The sequence below is a fragment of the Mobula birostris genome, chromosome 8, assembly GCF_030028105.1.
Source record: "Mobula birostris isolate sMobBir1 chromosome 8, sMobBir1.hap1, whole genome shotgun sequence".
NCBI lineage: Eukaryota > Metazoa > Chordata > Chondrichthyes > Myliobatiformes > Myliobatidae > Mobula > Mobula birostris.
Genome location: NC_092377.1, coordinates 89,346,862 through 89,365,027, shown reverse-complemented (window position 1 = coordinate 89,365,027; position 18,166 = coordinate 89,346,862). Strand labels below are relative to the sequence as shown.

The window sequence follows — 18,166 nt, the reverse complement described above, 5'->3', positions numbered from 1 at the left end:
GGAACAGCGATGATGGATTCTTGCCCTGCCCTCTATCCATCTGTTCTAGCTCAAGGTTACTTATACACTATATGCTAATGATGCCTAGCTTCACTGCAATGCTGATTTCTTGATCGTTGTGAGTTATCCAAATCAAATTATTCCCAAAAGAATTAGTAATTATATGTTTGCTTCTTGCAGAAATTCCACCTTACTCCAGTTCTCATCTATTACTATGGATAACTACCCGAGATCAATAGAAATCTGCATCTTTACTCCGAATCAAGGTTGAAATTCCTCCTCCACCAATCACACATCACCACCTTGTGTGTGTGTGTGCGCGCGCGTGTGTCTCCCTCTCTCATTGTCAGTCACCAACACCCTCAACCACACTGTTACCATCTGCAGATTTAATGTTTTCATGCCATCATTTCTACCTCGTTAACTTCATCCCACAACACTGCAATACAGCACAGGAGTAGGCTCCTTGGCCCAGAGTATCGTCCTAAACTGATTAAACTAGTAATTAAATGTTTAACGAATCCCTTCTCCCTACACAATATCCCTATCCCTCCATTCTCTGAACACTCATGGGCCTAAGAGCCCCTTAAACATCGGTATTGTATTTACCTCTCTACCACCCCGGCAGTGCATTCCAGACACCCACAACTCTGTAGAAAACATGGCTCACACATCTCCTTTGAACTTGCCCCCTCTCACCTTAAATGTATTCCTTCTAGTATTCGACATTTCAACCCTGGGAAAAAGATATTGACTACTTATTCCTTCAATGCCTTTAATAATTTTATAAACTTCTATTTATATTCTCCTCAACTTCTGCTGCATGGAGAAGATAAACCAAGTCTATATCCTCCCCTTAATGTCTAGATGGGATCCTAGTAAGCTTCTTCTGCAGCCACACTAAAGCCTCCACCTTCAGTGAGCTATTGACTTGGACCCCAAGATCCCTCTGTACATCAACACTGTTTATGGTCTTGCCATTAAGTTTACTCTCCCTTTATATTTGTGGGCACGTGGCCAAGTGGTTAAGGTGTTCGTCTAGTGATCTCAAGGTCGCTAGTTCGAGCCTCAGCTGTGGCAGCGTGTTTGTGTCCTTGAGCAAGGCACTTAACCACACATTGCTCTAGTGTCTGTGCGAGGAGTGGCACCTCACACAGACTTCCAATCTGCGCTTTGAAAATGAAAATGCCCGATGCAGGCCTCTCATGGTCTGAGTCAACGTTCTCCTCCCTTTATACTTGACCTCCCAAAGTCCAACACATCTCATTTGTCTGCATTAAACTCCATTTGCCATTTCTCCACACATATCTGTAACTGATCTGTGTCCTGCTGTATCTTTTACAATCTTTGGCACTGTTCATAACATCACCAATCTTTATATTCCTAGTGAACTTACAAGCCATGTTCAAATTTTCATTCAGATCATTTATACTGTATATATTACAAATAGCAGAGGCGTCAGTACAGATCCCTGCAGAATACTAGTTACAGGCCTCCAGCCAGAGTAAGTGCCATTGACCACTAACCTCTGCCTTCTATAAGCAAGCAAATTCTGAATTCAATTGCTAAACTACCATGGATCCCATGCATCTTAGCCTTCTGAATGAGCCCACCACGATGGATCTTGTCAAACGCCTTGCTAAAATCCATTCAGAGAACATCCACAGTTCTATGTTCACTAATCAACTTCATCACCTTCTCAAACGAATCAAGTTAGGAAGATACAACTTGCTCTGCACAAAGCCAAACTGACTGTCTCTAATTAGGACATACTTTTCCAAATGCTCATAAATCCTATCCCTAAGAATCCTCTTCAATAGCTTCTCGGTTGCTGACATGAGACTCACCAGTCTAGTTCCCAGGGCTATTCCCATTTTCTCTCTTAAATAACAGAGCATTAGATACTTGCCAGTCGCCTGGGACCAGAGATCTTGGTCAAGGCCCCAGCAATCTCATCTCTTAATAGCATGAAGTATATCCCATCAGCCACAGGAGATTATCCATCTTAAAGAGAGCCCACACTATCACTTTGTTTATCTCAAAATGCTCTAGCATAGTAACATGCTTCACTCTGATCTCACTATCCACCACATTCTTCTCCTTTGTAAATACTGACGCAAAGTATTCAGTTAGGACCTCACCCGTATCCATTGCCCTCCAAGTACATATTCCCTCCTTTAACCTTAAGTGGTTATCTATTCTTTCTAGTTATCCTCTTGCACTCAATGCTTGTATAGAATTCCTTGGAATTCTCTTTAATCCTACTGCTAAGGGTTTTTCATGGCCCTTCCTAAGTACTTTTCTAACTTCTTCATAGTCCTCAAGAGCTCTGTTTGATTTTAACTTCCTAATCTTTACATGCACTTCTCTTTTCTTCTTGACTGAATTCACCACTTCCCTTGCCATCCGTCCTTTATTCTTACTGCATATAGCTGTTCTGTATCCCGTAGTTGGTTTTTAAACATCCTCCGCATGTCAGAAGTGCATTTGCCCAGAAACAGCTGTTTGCAATTAACTCATTCTAGTTCCTAGTTTCATAATTTGCCCTGCTCCAACTTAATACTTTCCTGTAAGGTCCATATCTATCCATATCCTTATCTATCGTCATGGAGTTAGACAGCACAGAAACAGGCTCTATGGCCCGGCTCATCTATGCTCACCAAGGTGCCTACCTGAGCTAGTTCTATATGAACCAGACCCCACTAAACCTTTCTTATCCATGTAACCTACCCAAATGCTTTTTAAAAAACTTAGTAATTGTACCCACCTCTAGCAGCTCACTTCATCCAAATACTGTGTGAAAAACTTGTTCCTCAGGTTTCCTTTAAATTTTTTCTCACTCACCTCAGACCTACAGTGTCTGGTTTTAAAATCCCTTACCCAGAGAAAAAGATGCTGATGATCCACCTTATCTACACCCCTCATGATATTATAAACCTCTACAAGGCCTTTTATCAAAGTCAAAGCCGATTTTATTGTCATATGCACAAGTACATGTATATAGGGGTGATCTTAAAGGGTCATATAGCTTGTAAACAAGCCCTTTGGCCCATGACATGCAGGTCAACCATCCAGTATCTATTTTCACCCTTTATATACGAAATCCATTTTAATTTTCATCAACTTCCCAGATTTTAGGAGCAATTGGCAGGGGCTACATTACCCACCAACCTGCACATTGTTGGAAGTAACAGAGCACCCAGGAGGAACCCACATGACCACAGCAGGAAACAAACTAATTCTACATAGAATCAAGTCAAAGAACATGTCAGAGCTGTAACAGTTTAATATGCAGGGAAATTTCCAGTTACTGAGTACAAATATAGTTTTGGAATGATTTGTGAACCACCACAGTCAAACCAAACGATTCATCGTGCAATATCATAATAGAATACAGTAATCAAAAAGAGAGAAAAAAAGCTGAAGTTGCTGGAAATCCAAAATAAAAGTAAAAATTTCTGAGATACTCAGCAGATCCAACAGCACCTGTGGAGAGAAACATAGAAAACGTACAGCACAATACAGGCCTTTCAGCCCACAAAGTTGTGCCAAACAAGTCCCTACCTTAGAAATTACTAGGGTTACTCATAGCCCTCTATTTTTCTAAGCTCCATGTACCTATCCAAAAGTCTCTTAAAAGACCCTATCGTATCCGCCTCCACCACCGTTGCCAGCAGCCCATTCCACGCACTCACCACCCTCTGAGTAAAAAACTTACCCTTGACTTCTCCTCTGTACCTACTCCCCAGCACCTTAAACCTGTGTCCTCTTGTGGCAACCATTTCAGCGCTGGGAAAAAACCTCTTGACTATCCACACGATCAATCCCTCACATCATCTTATACACCTCTATCAGGTCACCATTCATCTTCCGTCGCTCCAAGGAGAAAAGGCTGAGTTCACTCAACCTGTTTTCATAAGACATGTTCCCCAATCCAGGCAACATCCTTGTAAATCTCCTCTGCACCCTTTCTATGGCTTCCGTATCCTTCCTGTAGTGAGGCGACCAGAACTGAGCACAGTACTCCAAGTGGGGTCTGACCAGGGTCCTATATAGCTGCAACATTACCTCTTGGCTCCTAAATTCAATTCCACGATTAATGAAGGCCAATATACCGTATGCCTTCTTAACTGCAGAGTCAACCTGCGCAGCTGCTTTGAGCATCGTATGGACTCAGACTCCACACTGCCAAGAACCTTACCAGTAATATTATATTCTGCCATCATATTTGACCTACCAAAATGAACCACCTCACACTTATCTGGGTTGAACTCCATCTGCCACTTCTCAGCCCAGTTTTGCATCCTATCAATGTCCCGCTGTAACCTCTGACAGCCCTCCACACTATCCATAACATCTTCAACCTTTGTGTCATCAGCAAACTTACTAACCCATCCCTCCACTTCCTCATCCAGGTCATTTATAAAAATCACGAAGAGTAAAGGTCCCAGATCACTGAGGCACACCACTGGTCACCGACCTCCATGCAGAATATGACCCGTCTACAACCGCTGTTTGCCTTCTGTGGGCAAGCCAGTTCTGGATCCATAAAACAATGTCCCCTTGGATCCCATGCCTCCTTACTTTCTTAATAAGCCTTGCATAGGGTTCCTTATCAAATGCATTGCTGAAATCCATATACATTACATCTACTGCTCTACCTTCATCAATGTGTTTTCACATCCTCAAAAAAATCAATCAGGCTTGTAAGGCACGACCTGCCCTTGACAAAGCTATGCTGACTATTCCTAATCATATTATACCTCTCCAAATGCTCATCAATCCTGCCTCTCAGAATCTTTTCCATCAACTTACCAATCAATGAAGTAAGACTCACTGGTCTATAATTTCCTGGGCTATCTCTACTCTCTTTCTTGAATAAAGAAACAACATCCGCAACCCTCCAATCCTCCAGAACCTCTCCCGTCCCCATTGATGATTCAAAGATCATCACCAGAGGCTCAGCAATCTCCTCCCTCGCCTCCCACAGTAGCCTGGGGTACATCTCATCTGGTCCTGGCAACTTATCCAACTTGATGCTTTCCAAAAGCCCCAGCACATCCTCTTTCTTCATATCTACGTGCTCAAACTTTCAGTCTGCTGCAAGTCAACACTACAAACACCAAGATCCTTTTCCATAGTGAATACTGAAGTAAAGTATTCATTAAGTACCTCTGCTATTTCCTCTGGTTCCATACACACTTGATTGGTCCTATTCTTTCACATCTTATCCTCTTGCTCTCACATACTTGTAGTATGCCTTGGGGTTTTCCTTAATCCTGTCCACCAAGGCCTGCTCATGGCTCCTTCTGGCTCTCATAATTTCCTTTTTAAGCTCCTTCCTGTTAGCCTTATAATCTTCTAGATCTTTAACATTACCTAGCTCTCTGAACCATTTGTAAGCTTTTCTTTTCTTCTTGACTAGATTTATTACAGCCTTTGTACACCACGGTTCCTGTACCTTACCATAACTTCCCTGTCTCATTGGAACGTACCTTTGCAGAACTCCACACAAATATCCCCTGAACATTTGCTACATTTCTTCCATACTTTTCCCTGAGAACATCTGTTCCCAATTTAAACTTCCAATTTCCTGCCAGATAGCCTCATAATTCCCTTTACTCCAATTAAATGCTTTTCTAACTTGTCTGTTCCTCTCTGTCTCCAATGCTATTGTAAAGGAGATAGAATTATGATCACTATCTCCAAAGTGCTCTCCCACTGAGAGATCTGACACCTGGCCAGGTTCATTTCCCAATACCAAATCAAGTACAGTCTCTCCTCTTGTAGGCTTATCTACATATTGTGTCAAGAAACCTTCCTGAACACACCTAACAAACTCCTGCCTATCCTCCCTCACACTCTGTCTCCAAGCTTTCTCTATTTGTGAGCTAACCTCCTCTTCCCCAGTCTCTTCAGTTCAGTTCCCACCTCCCAACAATTCTAGTTTAAACTCTCTCCAGTAGCCTTAGCAAACCTCCCCGCCAGGATATTGGTCCCCCTGGGATTCAAGTGCAACCCGTCCTTTTTGTACAGGTCACACCTGCCCCAAAAGAGGTCCCAATGATCCAGAAATCTGAATCCCTGCCCCCTGCTCCAATCCCTTAGCCACACATTTATCCTCCACCTCATTCTATTCCTATACTCACTGTCGCGTGGCACAGGCAGTAATCCCGAGATTACTACCTTTGTGGTCCTGCTTCTCAACTTCCTTCCTAACTCCCTGTAGTCTTTTTTCAGGACCTCTTCCCTTTTCCTACCTATGGCATTGGTACCAATACGTCACGACCTCTGGCTGTTCTCCCTCCCACTGCAGGATATCTTGGACGTGATCTGAAACATCCTGGGCCCTGGCACCTGGGAGGCAAACTACCATCCAAGTTTCTTTCCTGTGTCCGCAGAATTGCCTGTCTGACTCCCTAACTATAGAATCCCTTATCACTACTGCCTTCCTCTTCCTTTCCCTACCCTTCTGAGCCACAGGGCTGGACTCTGTGCCAGAGGCACGGCCACTGTTGCTTCCCCCAGGTAGGCTGTCCCCCCCCAACAGTACTCAAACAAGAGTACTTATTGTCAAGGGGTACAGCTACAGGGGTACTGTCTAGTACCTGACTCTTCCCCTTGCCCCTCCTGACTGTGACCCAATTGTCTGTCTCCTGTGGCCCCAGTGTGACCATCTGCCTATAACTCCCCTCTTTCACCTCCTCGCTCTCCCTGGCCAGACAAAGGTCATCAAACTGCATCTCCAGTTCCCTAATGCAGTCTCTTAGGAGCTGCAGCTCGACACACCGGGTACAGATATGGCCGTCCAGGAGGCTGGGAGACTCCAGGACCTTCCACATCTGACACCAAGCACAGAAAACTGGCCTCACAGACATACTACTTCCTTTCCACAATTAACACAGGTAGACCTACCTCACCTCGTTACCGCCTAAGCCCATTGAACCAAAGCCCTATCACTCTGCTACCTCTCACTCCGCTGCCCACTGGATATGGCAGTCTTCTTTTTAAACTTTTCCCCCTCTACTGGCTGACGTCACGTGCCTGTGCAGTCTTGCCTCTCTTTTACCCCTAGTAAAACGCCTTCGCTCTGGAAATCCTTAGCCGTTCCACTCACAAGCAAGATTCAACGTGCAAGGTAGTCAACCTGAATGTTTCCCTTCATAAATGCTGCCTGATCTGCTGAGCAACTCCATCACTTTCTGATTTTATGACATTATAGCTTTCTGCAGGTATAAAAAAGCATGATTAACAGTGTTAGAGATTCTTTAAATGCCCTCTCTCACCCTTGCTCTGATGTTACCATTTCACCAGAAATAGTGAACATCTGTTTCGAATTCAGCATTGGGAGAGAAGGCACACAAAGTTTTATAGAAAACGAGGCAAACAGTGCATATTTCTCAATTTATTTTGTACCCCAAGTAAATGTGCGAAGTATTTTAAATAATTCCAGTACAGGAAAGTTTTAATTCCAAGTAAGTTCTGAACCAGAGGAAAATCAAGGAATCCTCTCAGATGCATGGTAGTTGTCGTGTCTTTCTTTGTCTTTTGACAGCCTGTCCTATAGTCATGGTCATGTCCCTCAAGCATATCACACTTATCAAAGATTTGTGACAATCCAGATACACCACGACAATAGTGTGCATTTGTTTCCAGTTTTGCCTGGTATGAATTTGCTTCAGGACAGTTGCATTGAATATAGCCTAGCTTTATTCAATCATTTATTTTTCATGGAAAACATTATTATGCATAGTTCAAATTAACACACTAGCTTCCAGTTCATGTAAAATGACCTTTGGCCTATGATATGAAAGGGATGTTCCTATAACAGGTGGCAGTTATTAAGCTTCAAACTTTGCTTATGAACTATTAACAAATAAAGTTAGTAAAATTCTTCTGCTTCAGAAGAAAACATTTTCAGAATCCATTCAAGCTAAACTTGTTTGCCTTGGAACATACTGTAGGTTCTTGGTTTGATAGCAATTCTATTACAGGAAGATTACAAATAAACAAGTAAAAAGTGATCAAATATCCTGTAAAGTATAGTTTGTCACATTTCAGATTGGCTCAAGAAAGACACGTAATAAATTGGTGTTTGATTTCAATAGTGTCATTCTGATAGATTTTCTGTTACTAGAAAATAAGTCATGTTGAATTCTGGATTCACTTCCCAGTGATTTTACTGATGATTTGAACCCTATACAAATACTTGTTAAATTATTTGGACGACATTTATGTCAGCTTTGAGTGAGGTTGCATTCCAAGATCTTAAATAACGTGGATATGTGCCTCGAGGCGTGGACTAGCTACTATTAGCTACTACGTTTCACTTCTGTGAAAGACCCAGAAAATGTCTTTCTTTTAATAATACCAGTCTCAAACATCTGAGGTAATCAGCTACTACAGATTCAAGTTTAATCAGTCTTGCATCTTACATGATTCTAAATACTGCAAAAACAAAAATTACAGCAGTTTTCACAAGCAATAATTACAGAAGGCAATCTCTTTCAGCTTATAAAAACTCATCCTTCCAGAATGCACATATTGCTACCCAAAAATTTTCACAGCAGATTTTACTTCATTATAGAGTTCATCACAAAAATAATGCAGGGAATCACCGGTATATATAGATATTCCACAATGAAATAAAATCAAATGCACCAGTAATTTAATGATAAAATCTATTATAAATGCTGTGGTTGTGAGAATAAACTGTAGTTTTGACAAGAATTGAGCTGCACAAAATGCAGGCATTCCTCAGGATGTTGAAATGAGTACAGAAGCCTTCTGGAAGATATTTTTCATGTCCCACTTGAAGTTATGGCTACTGTCCTCCAGATGATCTCCAATCAGTTTTAGAAAATAACACGAGCAAGTTCAAATAATACCTGGGGAAAGAAAAAGATTGGCTGCATTGAGTAATTATATCCTATAAAATTATGTCATCAAGGTAGATAAGGGATGAAAGGGATATTTTGGCTATCCTAATTAGAAACATGTCAGGAGCCTCCGCTTGTGGGATCCATCTGTTTTTTTAATAATTCCAGAATTTTGCTTTTACTATTGCACCTCAAGTCTCATTCCACAAACTTCTTCTGTATTATGGCTGCCTTAATTTCACTGTTTTGCTTTTTATTATTGATTCTGCTCTCATCAGGGCTGTCTTTGTTTCTATATCTTAAATACCTCCACGTTTATTTACTTTAGGTATTCTCTAAACACTGTGAACCCTTTAAACCCAAGAACCTTTCATGTCTTCAGGATCTCATAGAACCCTTCACTTTATCATTAATGAATGATATTGTTCAGATGAGAAGTCAATGTTGCAACATTTTCCTCACAACTCAGTATAGTGATGCCAATGACTGTCCTCAGCCTCTACGCGACACAGTTTTCCTATCCAATCTCTTCCTTGTGCCCTGTGTCTATTAATGTTTGAGACTCTGAAACTATATTCACAGAAGTACCATAAACTGAGGATTTTCAGAAAGGGATATTTCATGATTCAGAAAAAAATACATAGGAATATGATGTACATGTGGGCAGAAGCTTCTGGGTATGTGCAAAGACGTGCAATAACATGTGATCATATTTTGATGTTACTTGCAAAGAATTTACTACAGTTACATGATGGCTCAAACCACAGCGTACACAATTCCTATCACACTGAACCCAATTTCAAGAGCTGAGACCTATTCCCACATTAGTTAAATAGATATACTGTATCTTTTGATGAGGATTTAACTGTAAAAGAATCAAATTTCTTCTCTTTTCCACTCACATCAGTCCTGCCCTTACCTCCTGACAGCGTCTTCCACTGGTTGAATCCCAGCTAGGTTGCCTACTGTCCAATGACTAAGGGTCCTAATGAAGGATCTTAGCCTGAAATGTTGATTCTTTATTCCTTTCCATAGATGCTGCCTGACTGTGTGTGTGAGAGAGAGCGAGAGAGAGCGAGAGCGAGAGAGAGAGAGAGAGAGAGAGAGAGAGAGAGAGAGACACACAGAGACACACACACACACACACACACACACGTTACTCTGGAGTTCCAGCATCTGCAGAATCTCTTGTGTTCAATGATTAAGTGTCACAACAGTCTAGTGCTTATCCCAACAATTATGAGATCCCAATCCTTTCTGTAACCAATACATAGACACTCAGTTCCACCACTAGCTACCTAACCAACCCACACCTCAATCCTTCCAATGATTTGAACACTGGTTATTCCAATCGCCAGGGACCCTGACAGTAATGAACTATCCCCTTTATAACTGATTCTCCAACCCCCCCACAAATCCTCCTCTTCTCCTCACAACAACCTTCCTTAGCTGATATTCTCTGCAAACTCTACGGTAAGACGAACCAGTGGAGGAAATGTCACTGTCTTCTTTAAGAATGCTTGCCTGGTGTTATCAGGTACACTACAAAGGAATCTCACACAAAACTGGAGCATGACTCCACACAATAGCACTTCAATACAGCTTTTCAGGAGCTACAGAGTTTATAACCCAAAGATTTTCCATGCTTAACAAATTGAGGGTGCTGATTTGATGGTACAACTAACTTAATCCCTTTGTTACATATAAATTTCAGAAGTCAGTTGCAAATTTGAAGTCACAAAAGGACTCTACAGCTTCAATACTTTTGAAACGATGAGACAGGGCAGCACTGAGAGGATTATGTTTTTTGACTTTTCAAGTGCCTTCAATACCATACAGCCCTCATTGCTGGGGGGAAAGCTCTGCTCAAAACAGGTTGGCACGTCCACTGTATGATGGATAATGCAAGAATTGCGCTCTTTGGAGAGTAGGTGTCTTTAAATTTCTGGTGGTTGGTGTTGTGGTGCCACTCCAGATTCCCTCTTTTAGTCAGTGCTGGTGTTTGGTGGCACAACATACATACACACTTGTCTTTCACCATGGTACGCAGAAATTCCTCTTCCCATTCTGGATGGAATTTGTACGTTTTCGCCTTCTTTCGTGGAGCCTCCGCCATAATATCAGGATATCACAAGCGAGTGCCATATATTGACGTTTGCAACAGTCTGTACTCTTACCCAGTGGTCCCCAACCTCCGGGCCGCGAAGAATGCAGCGGTACAGCTGTGGCCGGAACGCACCCAGCACATCTTTAACAAAAAAAGCCGGAATAAACAAGCTAATTAATTAGGCGCCGCTCGGCACATAAATGTCGGCCCAGATCAGAGGCGACATAATCGGTAATCGCCTCTGATCAGGGCCGACATTTGCGCGCTGGGCGGCACCTAATTAATTAGCATGTTTATTCCGGCTTTTTTTGTTAAAGATGTGCTGGGTGCGTTCCGACTACCGCCGTACCGCTGCATCCTTCGCGACCTGGTGGTTGGGGACCACTGTGTATCTAATTTAATTGGTCACTCTGATGCAGCACAAGCTACGCTGAAAACGCAGATCATGGCGGGGGTGCTACACACATGAGCACTGAGCAGAAAGAACAGAACTAAAACCCCGCAACCTGGAAACAATCTCTCTTTACAAACAGCTTTGTAGCAAAAGTATTGCTATATTACCATTATCCTAATTAGTATTACTTATCTTTATAATGCTCACATTACAACAGTATTTGTGTAATTATTTTTGATGTTTTTTGGGATCTACTGGGAAAGTCTCAAAGATCGACCGGTCGATGGTGATCGACAGGTTGGCGACCCCTAGCCTAAGGGAGAGTTTTTTTTTTAAGAGCAGTTTGTCTTTGAGCCTACTAGGGGATCAGCTATACTGGATTGGGTGTTATGCAATGAACTGGAGGCGATTAGGGAGCTTAAGGTAAAAGAACCCTTAGGAACCAGTGATCACAATATGTTTGTGTTCAACTTGAAATTTGATAGGGAGAAAGTAAAGTCTGATGTAGCAGTATTTCAATGGAGTAAGGGAAATTACAGTGGTATGACAGAGGAGCTGGCCAAAGTAAATTAGAAGGAGCTGCTGGCAGGGATGTCAGCAGAACAGCAATGGCATGCATTTCTGGGAAAAATGAGAAAGGTGCAGGACAAAAATGTATTTCAAAAATGAAGAAATACTCAAATGGTAAAATAGTACAACTGTGGCTGACAATGGAAGTCAAAGCTATTGTAAAAGCAAAAGGGCATACAACAAAGCAAAAATTAATGGGAAGATAGAACGTAGAATAGTACAGCACAGTACAGGCCCTTCGGCCCACAATGTTGTGCTGACCCTTAAACCCTGCCTCCCATATAACCCCCCACCTTAAAATCCTCTATATACCTGTCTAGTAGTCTCTTAAATTTCACTAGTGTATCTGCCTCCACCACTGACTCAGGCAGTGCATTCCATGCACCAACCACTCTGAGTAAAAAACCTTCCTCTAATATTCCCCTTGAACTTCCCACCCCTTACCTTAAAGCCATGTCCTCTTCTATTGAGCAGTGGTGCCCTGGGGAAGAGGCACTGGCTATCCACTCTATCCATTCCTCTTATTATCTTGTACACCTCTATCATGTCTCCTCTCATCCTCCTTCTCTCCAAAGAGTAAATCCCTAGCTCCCTTAATCTCTGATCATAATGCATACTCTCTAAACCAGGCAGCATCCTGGTAAATCTCCTCTGTACCCTTTCTAATGCTTCTACATCCTTCCTTTAGTGAGGCAACCAGAACTGGGCACAGTACTCCAAGTGTGGCCTAACCAGAGTTTTATAGAGCTGCATCATTACATCGCGACTCTTAAACTCTATCCCTCGACTTATGAAGGCTAACACCCCATAAGCTTTCTTAACTACCCTATCTACCTGTGAAGCAACTTTCAGGGATCTGTGGACATGCACTCCCAGATCCCTCTGCTCCTCCACACTACCAAGTAACTTACCATTTACTTTGTACTCTGCCTTGGAGTTTGTCCTTCCAAAGTGTACCACCTCACACTTCTCCGGGTTGAGCTCCATCTGCCACTTCTCAGCCCACTTCTGCATCCTATCAATGTCTCTGAAATCTTCGACAATCCTCTACACTATCCACAACACCATCAACCTTTGTGTCGTCTGCAAACTTGACAACCTACCCTTCTACCCTCACATCCAGGTCGTTAATAAAAATCACTAAAAGTAGAGGTCCCAGAACAGATCCTTGTGGGACACCACTAGTCACAACTCTCCAATCCGAATGTACTCCCTCCACCACGACCCTCTGCAGGCAAGCCAATTCTGAATCCACCTAGCCAAACTTCCCTGGTTCTCATGCCTCTGACTTTCTGAATAAGCCTACCATGTGTAACCTTGTCAAATGCCTTTCTAAAATCCATGTAGATCACATCCACTGCACTACCCTCATCTATATGCCTGGTCACCTCCTCAAAGAACTCTTATCAGGCTTGTTAGACACGATCTGCCATTCACAAAACCATGCTGACTGTCCCTGATCAGACCATGTTTCTCTAAATGCCCAATGATCCTATTTCTAAGAATCTTTTCCAACAGCTTTCCCGCCACAGACGCAAGGCTCACTGGTCTATAATTACCCAGACTATCCCTACTGCCTTTTTGAACAAGGGGACAACATTCGCCTCCCTCCAATCTCCTGTACCATTCCCGTGGACAACGAAGACATAAAGATTCTAGCCAGAGGCTCAGAAATCTCTTCCCTCGCCTCATGGAGCAACCTGGGTAATATTCCGTCAGGCTCCAGGGATTTATCCATCCTAATGTATTTTAACAACTCCAACACCTCCTCTCCCTTAATATCAACATGCTCCAGAACATCAACCTCACTCATATTGTCCTCACCATCATCAAGTTCCCTCTCATTGGTGAATACCGAAGAGAAGTATTCATGGAGGACCTTGCTCACTTCCACAGCCTCCAGGCACATCTTCCCACCTTTATCTCTAATTGGTCCTACATTCACTCCTGTCATCCTTTTGTTCTTCACATAATTGAAGAATGCCTTGGGGTTTTCCTTTACCCTACTCACCTAGGCCTTCTCATGCCCCCTTCTTGCTCTTCTCAGCCCCTTCTTAAGCTCCTTTCTTGCTACCCTATATTCCTCAATAGACCCATCTGATCCTTGCTTCCTAAACCTCATGTATGCTGCCTTCTTCCACCTGAATAAATTCTCCACCTCATTTGTCACCCATGGTTCCTTCACCCTACCATTCTTTATCTTCCTCACCGGGACAAATTTATCCCTAACATTCTGCAAGAGATCCCTAAACATCGACCACCTGTCCATAGTACATTTCCTTGCACAAACATCATCTCAATTCACAACCGCAAGTTCTAGCCTTATAGTCTCACAATTTGCTCTTCTCCAATTAAAAATTTTCCTAATCTCTCTGATTCTATCCTTTTCCATGATAATGGTAAAGGCCAGGGAGCGGTGGTCACTGTCCCCCAGATGCTCACCCACTGAGAGATCTGTGACCTGACCCGGTTCGTTACCTAATACTAGATCTAGTATGGTATTTCCCCCTAGTCAGCCTGTCAACATACCGTGACAGGAATCTGTCCTGGACACACTTAACAAACTCTGCCCCATCTAAACCTTTGGAACTAATCAGGTGCCAATCAATATTAGGGAAGTTAAAGTCACCCATGATAACCACCCTGTTATTTTTGCACCTTTACAAAATCTGCCTCCCAATCTGCTCCTTGGTATCTCTGTTGCTACCAGGGGGCCTATAGAATACTCCCAATAGAGTAACTGTTCCCTTTGTGTTCCTGACTTCCACCCATACTGATTTCAAAAGAGGATCCTGCTACATTACCCACCCCTTCTGTAGCTGTAATAGTATCCCTGACCAGTAATGCCACCTCTCCTCCCCTTCCCCCCCCCCAATCCCTTTTAAAGCACTGAAATCCAGGAATATTGAGAATCCATTCCTGCCCTGGTGCCAGCCAAGTCTTTGTAACGGCCACTACATCATAATTCCATGTATGTATCCAAGATCTCAGTTCATCACCTTTGCTCCTGATGCTTCTTGCATTGAAGTACACGCACTTCAGCTCTTCTACCTTACTACCTTTACACCCTTTATTCTGCTTCTCTTTCCTCAAAGCCTCTCTATATGTTAGATCTGACTTTACTGCATGCACTCCTGACACTGCTCTATCGCTCCAAGTCCCATCCCCCTTGCAAATTAGTTTAAACCCTCCTGAACCATGCTAGCAAACCTACCTGCAAGGATATTGCTCCCCCTCGAGTTCAGGTGCAACCCATCCAATCTGTACAGGTCCTACCTTCCCCAGAAGAGATCCCAGTGATCCAAAAATCTAAAACCCTGCTCCCTGCACCAACTCCTCAGCCATATACTCAAATGCCACCTCCTCCAATTCTTACCATCACTGCCACGTAGTACTGGCAGCAATCCTGAGAACGCCACCCTTGAGGTCCTGTTCTTCAGCCTTCTGCCTAGTTCCCGAAACTCACACTTCAGGACCTCATCCCTCTTCCTGCCTATGTTGTTGGTGCCAACATGTATTACGACTTCTGGTTGCTTTCCCTCTCTTACCAAGATGTTGTGCACCCAGTCAGAGACATCTCGGACCCTGGCACCCTGGAGGCAACAAACCATGCAGATGTCCTTCTCAAGTCCACAAAATCTCCTGTCTGCTCCCCTGACTATAGAGTCCCCAATGATGACAGCTCTCCTCTTCTCCATCCCACCCTTCCGTACCACAGGGTCAGACTCAGTGCTGGAGGCCCTGCCACCGTGGCTCACCCCTGGTCGGTTGTCCCCGCCAACAGTATCCAGGACGGTAAACTTAATATTCAGGGGAATGGCTACAGGGGTGCTCTGCACTACCTGTCTACTCATCTTTGCTTTCCCCCCCTTTGACTGTCACCCAACGACCTACTTCCAGCAGTCTAGGTGTGACTACCTCCCTGTAGTTGTCATCTATGACTGCCTCATTCTCCCTTATGAGTCGAAGGTCATCCAGCTGCTGCTCCAGATTCCTTACACAGTCTTCCATAATGCCCAGCCGCATGCACTTCTGGCAGATGTGACTCTGTGGGAGAGGGGAGTTCCCCCAAGATTGCCACATCTTACATGAGAGGCACATCACCGTGTCAGGAGGCATTGTAAAGCTTAACTGGGAGCAAGCTCGTCCTCCGCCTCTTTTCGTTGAAGCCTCTCGAGTTAGAGCCTCAAAGCTCCACTCCTTCACTGGCCCACTCACTCACTGGCCGCTCTGCTTGAACTACCCCTCTATTTATTTGTTTGAGCTTTTTAAACTGCTTGGTCACCTGACCTCGACTGCCCAAACAGCTGCTTTCTGCTGAGTCTGAGCTATTCAAATCTTGATTGTCTAATCAGCTGCTTTCTACTGAGCTTTTCAAATCTTGATTGACTTGATTGCACAGCCCAACCGCCAAAACTGCCAGAATATCTCGAGTTAAAGCCTCAAAGCTCCACTCCTTCACTGGCCCACTCACTCACTGGCCGCTGTGCTTGAGCTACCCCTCTATTTATTTGTTTGAGCTTTTCAAACTGCTTGGTCACCTGACTGCGATTGCCCGATCAGCTGCTTTCTGCTGAGCTATTCAAATCTTGATTGACTTGATTGCACAGTCCAACTGCCAAAACTGCCAGAATCTCTCGAGTTAAAGCCTCAAAGTTCCACTCCTTCATTGGCTCACTCACTCAATGGCCGCTGTCCAGAGGATTAGGAAGTTTTTAAAAACCTACAGAGAGCAACTAAAAAATCATTAGAAGGGAAAAGATGAAATATCAAAGCAAGCTAGCAAATAATATGCGACAAGAATACACATAGATTAAGATGTTAGCTGTCCTGTGCTGGCACCAGTGGGATCAGCAGTTGATCTGCCACCTGTCTTCAGGAGAGAGAGAGATAAAGAAAACAATGGAGCAGCATTTGGAGATGTTAATGAAGGGACGGGAGAGAGTAACGGAAGGAGAGCTGTCAAGATCGGCTCCCCCTTTGAACCCTGAACTCTTTGAAGTGATGGACAGGCGATACCCCAGCAGGGGGATAAAAAGGGACAGGTTCGCTAAGGCAGCACACATGACACCCGAGGTAACAAGACCCTGGAAGCGGTGCGTCTCTCACAAGTCAGTGGGAAGTACCGGGCCATAAACGCACAGGGTGGAAAGGCACGATCGGCGGGAACCTGGTGTGTGTCCACCCTTGCCTGGGTGCCAGGTTCAGCGCAGGGAAACGATCGTATCCGGAAACGGAGGGGTCACGGTCGATGACCTCAGATGACATCACAAAGGACTCGTCCGAAAGCTGACTGCAAAGGTCTGTGTCTGGAAGCCCTGAATATTCATTCGTTTTTGCTCTCTCTCCTTCCCCCCCACTGTCCATCGCTACGGCAGCGATTACTGCAAACTAAACTGAACTAACTTGAGCTGAACTTTGCGTTACTTTGAAACTGGTCATTTACCCCTAGACAACGATAGAGCTTGATTGATCCTGTTATCTTAATTCTGTGTACATGTATGTTTATCATTGCTGAACTGTTGCATTCATTATCCTTTTGATTAGAGTACTGTGTTGCTTGTTTCTTTAATAAAACTTTCTTAGCTCTAGTAATCCAGACTCCAACTGAGTGATCCATTTCTGCTGGTTTGGCAACCCAGTTACGGGGTACGTAACAAATATCAAAATGAATAGTAAAAGTTTTTCAAGTATGTTAAAAGAGAAATGAGAGTGGATATAGGACCGCCAGAAAATGAGGCAGGAGAAATAATAATGGTGGACACAGAGATGGCTGTGAACTAAATGAGTATTTTGCATCAGTCTTCACTGTGGCAGACGCTAGCGGTATACCTGATGTTGTAGTGTATGACAGAAGCGAAGTGGGTGCAGTTACTATTACAAGAGAGAAGGTGCTCAAAAAGCTAAAAGACCTGGAGGTATCTAAGTCACCTGGACCAGATGAACTGCACCCTAGGGTTCTGAGAGAGGTAGCGTTAGAGATTATGGTGGCATTAGAAATGATCTTTCAAAAATCATTGGACTCTGGCATGGTGCCAGAGGACTGGAAAACTGCAAATGTCACTCCACTTTTTAAGAAAGGAGGAAGTCATCAGAAAGGAAATTATAGACCAGTTAGCCTGACCTCAGTGGTTGGAAAGATGTTGGAGTCAATTGTTAAGGATGAGGTGATGAAGTACTTGGTGACACAGGACAAGATAGGACAAAGTCAGCATG

The 18,166-nt window shown here is 43.5% G+C and overlaps 1 protein-coding gene across 2 annotated transcripts in view; it reads right to left on the bottom strand.

Annotated features, from left to right (window-relative positions):
• Nucleotides 1-3,037: 3,037 nt before the first annotated feature.
• rmnd1 (required for meiotic nuclear division 1 homolog) overlaps nucleotides 3,038-18,166 on the bottom strand; it is a 138,454-nt gene continuing 123,325 nt past the window's right edge. For both annotated transcript variants that reach the window (XM_072265627.1, XM_072265626.1), the window contains one exon: nucleotides 3,038-8,888. In XM_072265627.1, the coding sequence (XP_072121728.1) occupies nucleotides 8,856-8,888 (33 nt within the window). In that variant the 3' untranslated portion in view covers nucleotides 3,038-8,855. The remainder of the gene's footprint in view (nucleotides 8,889-18,166) is intronic.